General features: G+C 46.7%; 1 protein-coding gene across 18 annotated transcripts in view; it reads left to right on the top strand.

Moving 5' to 3' along the window:
* The first annotated feature begins 1293 nt into the window (after positions 1-1293).
* IKZF2 (IKAROS family zinc finger 2) overlaps positions 1294-10417 on the top strand; it is a 109867-nt gene continuing 100743 nt past the window's right edge. For 3 of the 18 annotated variants that reach the window (XM_035571594.2, XM_035571624.2, XM_035571652.2), the window contains exons 1-3: positions 1477-1637; positions 4156-4204; positions 4929-5036. In XM_035571594.2, the coding sequence (XP_035427487.1) occupies positions 4171-4204; positions 4929-5036 (142 nt within the window). In that variant the 5' untranslated portion in view covers positions 1477-1637; positions 4156-4170. The other 15 variants (XM_035571642.2, XM_035571617.2, XM_035571696.2 and 12 more) reach the window with 13 other exon arrangements.

The raw sequence follows: 10417 nt of genomic DNA, 5'->3' as shown, positions 1-10417 counted from the left end.
GGGCCAGTCCCCTAACCTTTCTGCCTCCTTCCTATGCAAAATGAGAAGAGTTAAATTAACCCACTTCACAGATGTGGCGTAATGACTAATTGGCTAAAATTTGTAGCGCTGTGGAGAGAGCTATTAACTTCACTCTTTTTGGCTCGCTGAATAATTTAATGTATTTTTGAAAGTGGAGTTTGTCTCCCTCTCTCAGGATAGGGTGACTCTGTCACTACAAAGCAGGATGTTATTCGATATGAAGTGTCCAAACTAATAAGGGAGGGTTTTCAGTGCCTCTTGCAACGGGATCTCAGCATTACACCTGCACATAGCTGGAGCAGGAGTTGAGGATGTAGTTAAGATTTTGTTTGAATGCAAGACTTGCTGATACCTACAGCCCTGCCATGTTCATAAATACACAGAGAGTATGGCTATGTAGTGGTGGAGGTACTCTAGTCAGGAAATGCTTGAAACTCTGGCAAAATGTGTGGTATTCCCCTTTGGTGACCAGTGTAGGTGACGGATAACTCCCTGTCAGCTCCTGTTGGGTGTAATGGTGGAGTGTACGTGCAGCCTGAAGTCTGATGCTTCCTAATGCTTATGCAGTTGACTTTCCAAATTTAAGTTGCTTTAATGTTCGTGTATGTAACACATGACACACAACCAGAGCATTTGAGCATTAACCCAGGTGCCTACTGGCACCCCACACTCGCCCGCATCCCTCCCTTCAGCTTCGATGTCGAGGGGTGATCCTATGGCACTGGACCAGGACGTTATGAAGGCGGTGGGGTACCTGTGGTGACATGACAAAGGTAGAGGGGTGCCTGTGGTGACATGATGAAGGCAGTGGGGTGTCCGTGGTGACATGATGAAGGCGGTAGGGTGCCTGTGGTGACATGACGAAGGCAGTGGGGTGCCTGTGCCCCAAGCGTTCACCACTGCACCTCTGCCTGGGCCCTCCATGAGGCCCGGTGTGTCGCTTGTGACTCGGTGTCCTCGGTGGGAGCGTGAGGTAGGGTCTTTGGGGTGGGTGGTTGGGGAAATGCTCTTTTCTGACTGAAAAACGCTTGGAAACGCTTTTATTTCAACAGGGCTCCGAAGGGAAACACTTGAAAGAGGGTTAAAACCAGAAGTGCTGAATCATGACTCCGACGACAACCCACCCACCCCTCCCTCACGACGGCTGAGGGGAGGGAAGGGGGGGGGGAGGACGCGCCCCGCTTGCCGCCGCGCTGCCCTGAGGGGGCGGCGCGCGTGCGCGTGTGCGCGCCTCCGCGGCCCTCGTCCCCTAATCGATTGCCGAGCGCGCTGAGCGGCCATGCCGGCGCGGGCACGCGCGCGGGTCCCCCCCCTCCCCGCCTTTCCCTCACCCTCTCCCCTCACGCTGCGCGCCCCCGGCCGGGCTGCGTGTGAGCGTGTAAAGGCGCGTGTGAGGCGGGTGTGAGCGCAGCGGAGGTCGGCGGCGGATCGGTTTCTCGGGGTTTGACCAGCCGGTCCCGGGCTAACCCCCGGCTCGCTCGCCGAAGATGGAGGCGGCAGCGCCCGGCGGATCGCCCTTAGCTACGGCGCCGCTGCCTCAGTTTCCATAGCCGGCCGCCGTGCCCCGCACAAACACCCGCACACACACACAAGGGGGATGGAAGGGACTCGCTGAGGTAAAGCCGCGCCTGCCTTCTCCTCCTCCTCCTCCATTCCTCTTTTTTTTTTTTTTTCTTGCCCCCTTCCCACCTCCCCCCCCCTCCTCCTCCCCCTGCCCAGGGGGTCCCCCAAGTGCCTGTCGCTGAGGGGGCGACTTGTTGCTGTGTGTGTCCCCCCGAAAATAAATAAATATGACGATAAAACAGAGAAGCGGTGGCCGTTCCCCGGCCACAACTGCCATTTCCCTCCGCCACCTGCCTTGAGGAGCCCTTTGGGGAAGGGGGAGGATATAAAAGCGAGGGGGGCGATAAATAAAATCCCCCTGGCAGGACTTGGGTTACTTTGACAGGTCGTGCTGAGGGCTGGCGGAGGCAGGGATGAGGAGCTGTGGTGGTTTTTTTGGTGTTTTTTGTTTTTTTTTAAACGCTCCGGGGAAGTTGGCCTGGGCTCGCAGGGCGGGGTGCGGGTGGGGGTGCGGGTGCTGAACCCCCCCCCCCCCCCAAAAAAAAAAAAAAAAAACCAAACCCCTCAAACCTTCCCCAGATCCCCCCCCTCGCCTCCCGTTGCCGTGCCGATCGGGAAGGAACCGGTGGATCAAGTTTTTCTCTCTCCCTCCTGGTTAATCGCATTGCTGTAGCACCGGCTGACCTCCCTCCCTCTCCCCTTCCCTCCCTCCCTCTCCCCTTCCTTCCCTCCCTCTCCCTTTTTGTTCTTCATCTTCCCTCAAACTATGTGCCATTCCTGAGCGCCTGTCCCCGCCGGCTCACCCCGGGCTGCCCGGCTCCGCATGCCCCACCTGTAAGTGCCAGGGGCGGCTTTCTCCCCCCCTTCCTTATTTTTTAAACTTTCCCTATCTCGCTGTGTCCTCAGCACACCCAAAAACTCTCTCTCCGTCTCTTCCCCCCTCTCCCTTCATTCGTCGTGGAAAGGAGAGCTTAGCAGCCGGGATTTGCCATCGCAGCCTAAAAATGGTGACCGAACTTTTTTTTCTCCCCCTCCCTTCCCTTCTCCTCCTCCTCCCAGCTTGGAGAAATAAAAAATAAAAGCCAAACCATGTTTTAATTTTGGTTACGGATGTTTCTGTGTTTCTTTTTTGCCTTCCTTTCTCTTCCTCCTCCCTTCCTCCCATTTCTTTCCTTCCACTTCATTGGCTGGGATGATCTTTCCCTGTTGCTTCTGATGTTTCTTTCTTTTTCTCAGTGTGTGCCTGCCTACCTGGACTAGGGGGAAGATAAGGTAATTTTGAAGGGCTTGAGGAAACGGCTTACCTGTTTTGGAAACTTTTTGGAGATTTTTTTTTAAGTCATGTGAAAAATCAGTAACCGAAGAGAGTTTGGTAGCAGCCGGGCAGGTTGAAATTTAAGTGTTATGTGCTGAATGCCTTGGGAATTTGATCTGCTTTATACCAAGGAAGAACAGAGAGAAAAGTATTTATTTATTGGGGGAAAGACGGGGGGGGGTCGGGGAGGGAGGAAAGCGGGTTAAGGGAGGGGGAGGGAAGTGGTTTTGGAGACAAGAAGTGAAGCTGCCTGTTTTCCAGTAAGTAATGGAGAAATTCCAGGAGCCAGGGCTAAATATACTTGGCGATCAATACAGAAATGGCTCATTGTGAATAATTTAGCTGCCTGGTGCAGTGAGAGTTTTGAAACTAAAGGCAAAAAAGAGGCCATGGAGGGAGAGAGGAAATAAAATTCTCCTCTGGTCATGTCAGTTTCTTAACTTTTCTACTTAAAAGAACATAGTTATGATTATTGATCTCTCTCTCTCTCTCTCTCTCTCTCTCTCTTTCTTTTTCTCAATATATATCAAATGATAGCTAGGGGGTGTCATTCTATACAGTTACTTGGGTTTCTGGAAAGTAATAGCTTGTTCTGTGTCAGCAAAGTGCTTCCAGAAACTTTAAGATTGCTTCACGCCAAAAAATGCATGATCTGGGAGCATCCAGTGTGACGTTCAGCCCCGTGCTGGGGCAGATCAGTAAGGTTAGAAGGAGCAGGTGCGTGTACAGGTGTGTGCGCTGGTGTGAGGGTGGTGGCATGAGACAAAGGCTTGTGAGGACTCTCTCGAAGGGACATGGGCACGGAGGGCTTTATTTCGTTCAGAACGGGATGGAGTCTCCCGGAGTATGTGTGAAAAGAGCAGTTGTTAAGAGTAGCAATCTCCTCAAACTCTGTTCTGGCTGTGAGAGCTGATAATTGACAAAGAATTACAATCCTCTCTTGGACAAAACAAGTGGAAAGTCTGGGGAGGGAAAATTCAAATCAGGTAAAAATGCGAGTGGGGGACAGCTCTTGGCCAGACCAAGAAGATCCCAGCACAGGCTGCCCAGGGGACAGCTGGATTTCTCTGCTCAGATAATTTGCAGGAAGAGTTCAGTGATTCGCAGACGAGCACATGCACTACACTTGTGTGTTTCTCTAGGCAATGGTTGCAACAGCAGTAAAATGGGTAACTACTTAGGGCTTTAAGTAAGTTTAATCATTTAATGGTTGATACTGACAGGCGTCTTTGAGGGTGTACTTTTCTGCCTTGCAGCACTGCACTTTGACTATGGAAGCAGAGGCTGCTGATGGATATATAACATGTAAGTAGTCATTTTATTTGATTATTCTGAATTACTTTCCTTTTCCCACTATCTTTTTGTCATGCAGACACCTGAAGCTTTGGCTTTCTTCTGTATGGGCTTTGCTTTGAGATGCCGCTGAATTAATGGCATTTAAACATAAACTTGGTGTATGGCTGAGAAATGTGTGGGTATGGGCTCATGGGTGAGTACCTCGCAATTTAAATATTTGCTGAGGATGAATGAACTTTGCAAAAGAGAGAGAGAGAGAGCTCATTTTCAGAAATTCACATCGCAGCCAGAAACTTTTAATGCCTTTCACTGTGCATTTCTCCTGTTTTCTGTGTCAGAGCAAAGCGTCTTTCTGAGTGCGTTGTTTAACTGTCAGTTAGCTGGAGCCTCTGAGGGGAAGGTCTCTCCTGTAAAGTAATATTTCAGCCCGCTCCTGCCCCGTCCTGATTCTCAGTGTTTGCAAACGGAGAAGTAATCCTAGCTTCTGTTAAGACAAAGCAGCTGGGGCAGGATTTTTCATAAGAGACTGGTGACAGTAGGTTTGAGGGGGTCCTTAAAATCAGTCAGTTAAATATGTACTCATGGCCACTGAGAACCCAGTTTGCACAGGCTTTGTAAGGCTCCCCTCGCAAAGGGAGGATGGGCAGGGGCGCAGGGAGCCAGCGAGGCATAGCTCTTAATCAGGGGGTCTCTTTGCGGGACAGAAACTTATGGGTGACTTGTTTTGTGAAAGCAGGTGACAATGAGCTTTCACCCGAAAGGGAGCACTCCAACATGGCTATTGACCTCACCTCCAGTACACCCAATGGGCAGCATACCTCACCAAGTCACATGGCAAGCAGTAAGTCTCTTTTAAACGTGTTTCTCTCGAGCAGCGTGTTTGGGTTAGTCCGGGTCCTCGGCTTGCTTTCCGTGTCTTAACCACCGCTCTAGGCTTTGCTAATAAAAGAAGAGGACGGGGTAGATTTTTTTTTTCTTGTTCATGCTGGTGTCTCATCTAAACATGAACGGGATTACTAGTCTGAGCTATCCCAAGGTGGCATTTGAGAGCTGGTCTTTACCTGTTCCAGGTAGGAAAACGCTAGGCTTGACGTGTGCTGGCTTTGTTTCATCAAGGTTTGAAATCCAAATGCGAATTATTGCTGTTATTATTTTTTACTATTTACTGTGCTTCCAGAAACAGCTTGAAGTAGTTTTATTTGAAAACAAACACGCTCTATTTACAAAAAGGCTTTACTCTGGCAAAAGTATAAAGTTAAAATGTCTGGGTTTGACGGCAGGTTGTGTTTTACTGTTCCATATAGAAGCTTCAGCATCCTATTCATTACCGTAGCTTTGCCTTGGCAAGTCCAGGGATGGCTGGGATAATTGGAAATTTATGGCACTCAGTAGCTGACTTGCTAACAAACTGAAAGGATTTTGTTTTAGAGTGTCGAGGAAGAAACTGAGAAAATGTGGAGAGATTTAGGAGCCTACTGCGAGTGTCAAGTGCTCGTAATACTTTTATAATTATTTTTCCTGCTGTAGTCCTGAGGCGAATAAATGTAGTTTATATACATTTCATAAAGTAGCCTCCTTTCTTTTTTGTGTTTGCTTGTTTTACTTTTGGTTACAATTCTGCACTGAGATACTTACCTTAGAGTACCTCAGTACTTGTATTCAAAAATAATGTGGTGTGCTTTGCTTACAGTATACTTTCAGAAGGTTCCTCTCTATAGCATGTGATACTGATTTTCTTTCTAGTCTGCGTGCTATAGATATGTATTTATCTTTTTAAACTGCCCGTATAATACACCATCAAAGCATGCAAAAGAAACAGAGCGCACTTAGAGTTGCTTGCTTTAAAATACGGTGCGTTGCCTTCAAGGTCTTTCTTCCTGAGAAAAAGATGTTCCTTTCCTTTAAGAATTTCTTCTTTCCTCCTGCAAATTACGAGTAAAACGCAGTTTTTATGAGCCTTTAAAACTGAGGGTTATAATGAAGACCTACCAATTATATACATGTTGCTAGAGAATATGATTGCTAATACTCTGGACTGAACTTTATATGACAAGCTATCATAATTCAGCATCTTTAGACAATTCCAATCCTGCTGCACTGGGATTCTGATATATTTTATTATGTTGTAAAAGTTTTACTACTCACTTTCTTCATTTTCTTTGTTTCCTTTTTATTAATGGGAAGGCTTCATTGGAAGGGCGGAAAAAAAAGCTCCATTTTAAACATTTTAAATCTTCTTTATAATCTAGACTAAAAACCAGAGTCAAATTAGGGAATAAAAAGATCTAGGATGAAGTCATGCAAAAATACTTTAACGCATTCAATATTTTCATGTTCATTGTGTTAACGTTTTCAATGATTTTTAAGCATCGCTAGTTCATGCAACACACATGCGTTTACAGCCTTGGTGAATATCTTTTTTTTAATGTGTTTTGTGGTATCTCACAGGTGTCTCAATTGCCTTCATCGTCGCTGTTTTTTGTTAAGCACATGCTGCTGTTGGAAAATTAGGGGCTCTGCCTGGGGTTCTTAAGCCATGCAAAACAAGAGCATCTTAAATTTGTTGTCACTTAGTTATTCTTTGCAGGCTTGGGAATGGTTTGGGGAGAGGCAGTTTCTGTGTTAAACATGGAAGGTATCGATCAGAGGTTGTTGGCTTTTGTGGCATTTGTTAAGGTGGTTCACTTAAGGTTTTTGGGCAAATCTTGAATGTAGCATGCACAGACTAACTCACCAGGCTGTGCTTCAGAGTCTTCCACCTGATTTGTGGTGTTCAGGAAACCTTTTTAGACAGAGGAGAGTAAGGAGGAAAGGCAATTTGTAAAACTAAGTATGACTTCAGTTACTGCTACAGGAACGAGCCATCGTCCATCCTGCTGTGGTGCTGCAAGGAGGCCTGTGAAGCAGCGATGGGACGTGAGGGGAGGAAATGGCCGTGCTGTACACAGTGCCCCTTAATTTCTAGCAGAGCCATTGCGCTGCTGTCAGCCCCCTGTTCTTGTGAAGCTCAGGGAATGTTGTCCCAGCTGCATAGGGTTTGCCACTGGAGGAGGTGGTACGAAGGTCGGGCTCCAAAGGCTTTGCTCCCAGTTCTGTTGTCAGCTGTCCGCAGAAGGTGGATGGCCCTGTTTCTCTGAGCGCTCGGGATATGCACCTGCAGGGTAGAGCTCTGAGTTCTGACCTTTGTTCTCGCGTTCCATTGACTCGCTTTGAACCACAGCTCTTAATTTAGCTTTAATTTGTGTCTGCCTCAAACAGAGACAAAACCATAAGAAGCAAATTTCTTGGATCTGTACCGAAACAATTGAGCAGTGCTCTCCCAGCAACAGTAAAATTATGTGCTAGGTAAAGAGTTTTCTATGCTCATTAGCCCCTGGCTATTCCATGTTAGTAGGAGTTCTGGCTGGGCTACTGATGTTTTCAGGTTCTATTCCAAAAGGTTTCAGGTTAAATATTTTGGCTCGCCGTGGAGAGTTGTCTGCTGCATCCTTTAACCTATTATCGTTTTCAAGTATCTAGACTGCATGTATAGCTTATGGATGGGGCCGACACTCAATTTTCCTTGTGAATGAGGTGATCCTGAAAGATAAATCACAGCAAATCACCTGTCATAGCTAACTAATGATCTTACATACACCTTACGGTATGCATCTGCCTTTAGCAGAACGTTATATGCATGTTGGCAGATGCTCTGTTCTAAAATACTTTATTGTAGTTTTATGTAAGCAAAGATTTAAAATGTGTGTAAATAGTCAAACTGAATAGGTTGATGGATCATCTTGCTTTCTTGTATAGCAAAAGACAAATTAGTGCTATACTTTCTGATTACAGATGATGTGTTCACGTAGCCCCAAATCTGGAAGTCCAGATTTTCTTCGGATCTTCTGTAGGAAAACTCCTTCAAAGGGTGAAGCGCAGAGATGGGTGCCAAAGGCCTGCTCAACTAACTCTGCGTTGGGTGCTGAGGAGTTCCCTGGGTGCCCTTAAGCTGCCTGCTGGACCCCACAAAGCCCGAGGGAGTCAGACTTGTTGCCTCTGGTGTTGAACTGAGCTGCAAGCGATCAGGAACCTCAGAGTAGGAACTGGTATGCTAATTTAAAGGCTGATGGGGAGTCGTTATAAAAGAGGCTTTTATAAGGAGGTGGCTGGAAATCATTTATTTAATACCACACTAAGTTCTTACTACAGTTACTGCTTTTTTTTTCCCCCGTAGGTTAAAATGGGCTTAGAGGGTCCCCTTTAGAAGCCGCAAGGCTCTGTTGTTTGATACTTAACTTGGTGACCACTTTGTGTAGGATGAAGGCTGTTTCTTATAAGACCACTTGCTTGGTATGCTATGGAAAGTAACAGCAGCTAGTTGTATCTGACAGTTAGGGACAGAGGAAATTTACTCTTAAATTAGAGACTTTACAGTGGGCGTCCTAGATAACTTTCTTATCTCTGCTTTCATAGACAAAAGGAGCCCTTAAACAAAATGGAGGCAGAACAATCATAAATATCAAACCCAACATCTGATGGTTGGAACTGATTAAAATTGTGGTACGCTTTCAAGATGTGTTTATAATAGCTTAGAAGCGTTACTAAGTTATGAGGTATAATTTATTAAGAAAATAGCATTGTTGGCTGACTCAGTTGCTGAACGTAACGAGACGATTCCATTTTCTGCGTGGTGGGGAATGATCACGCTTTCTGACAAGAGAGCTGTTGGGACAGCCATGTTAAGCGCGAGTGGTTCCTCTAACAGTATTTACAGCCAGAGTCTGTTGCAGAGAGCTCAGGCAAGGTCTCATTATGAAGCAGCGAGTGCTGGATTCCCAGCAGTTGGGGTGGACTGTGGTGGACTCTTAGTTGCTTTTTATTTATTTATTTTTGGTAGCTTCAAAACCCCACATCTTTCTTGATTACTTTCGGTTTTCTGCTGTATACTGTCATACAAGCCCTGTTTTGTCACACTTGTGTTGCCCCGAGCAAAATATTTCATGTACCACCACTGTATCAGCACCACATCTGTATGGATAAAGAAACGTAACTACAGAGTCTGCCTTTTGGGATGAAACCAGGTAAAATTAGAGATTGCTTCATGCCTCAGCTACGCAGCAAACAAGCCTTGCCATTGCCAGCACTACTGCCCAGGCAAGTGAGGCTGGACCTCGCGCTGGGATTCCTTTTGGCTCAGCGTGTGTTTTTTCAGTGCGTGGGGTGGCTGAGCCTCTGCAGGAGGTTTTTCCTTGGGGCTGGTGGCTGGGGTGTCGGGGCCAGGCTGCAGGGGGAGGAATCGAGTTGGTGCTTTGAGGCAGTCACTCCCCTGACACAGGCGCCAGTGCGTGAAGGATTCTGGCAGCCCGACTGTCGCGCTCTCAAGTGGGGATTTGGGTCTCTAGTTCTTCCAAATACATGCAAAGTGTGAAACACTGCATATGGTGCTAAAAACTTGGGCTGGATTACCTCATGGTGCTGAGGAATCTCTTTCCTCGGAGGCCTTTTTAAGGAACAGGGTAGGCAACATCTGCTGGTCTGGGCTATCAGTGCAGGGAGATGGGCTTCTGACTCGCTCGACACATCCTCCAGACCTTTGTGTCTGACTTGCCAACCTTGGCAGTGTGATGTTTAGAGAGGTCAGCTGGGGAATTTCACAGTGGTGCCTAAATACAGATATACCTGTGGCTTCTCAGGTTGAAGGGTGGCAAAGACATGCTACACCAAGACAAGCTTAGACGTGAGAAGAGCTCGATAAAGTGCAGCAGGGAACTGGAAGAAGTGAGTTACGTTGACACTTAAAGAAGCATTGACTTTGCTTCAGTCTTGTAACCTCAGACTCCCTGAGAATTGCTTGGGGGGAATAATATTCACAAAAGCCAATTACCTTTCTTGAAGTTTAAGGTGGGGAATAAGGTGATGATCGGGCTTTACATTTTTGTCCACATACAAGAAACTGAAGCTCTGCACAGTTGTGTTGCACCCGTTTAATTTAAAAAAAAAAAAAAAAGTACCAGGAAATGAAACATTTGCTGGGATGCCGTTTGGGCTGTAGCTTCATTCGCATCAGCCTAGATCCTTTACAGGGATATGGTTATAATCTTGAAATAGTTCCTGTGATACAAACCCTGCGTGTAGACAAACACCAAGGAGCTGCTGAAACTTCTGTGTATTTTTCGTCTCTTCTCTCAGTGTGTCTCTGGCATTCCCGACGGGATCAGATACTTGGCTGTAAAAACATTCCTC

Source organism: Cygnus atratus, chromosome 6 (assembly GCF_013377495.2).
Source record: "Cygnus atratus isolate AKBS03 ecotype Queensland, Australia chromosome 6, CAtr_DNAZoo_HiC_assembly, whole genome shotgun sequence".
NCBI classification, from domain to species: Eukaryota; Metazoa; Chordata; class Aves; order Anseriformes; family Anatidae; genus Cygnus; species Cygnus atratus.
The sequence above is the reverse complement of the archived record's forward strand: the minus strand, read 5'-3'. Positions and strand labels throughout refer to the sequence as shown.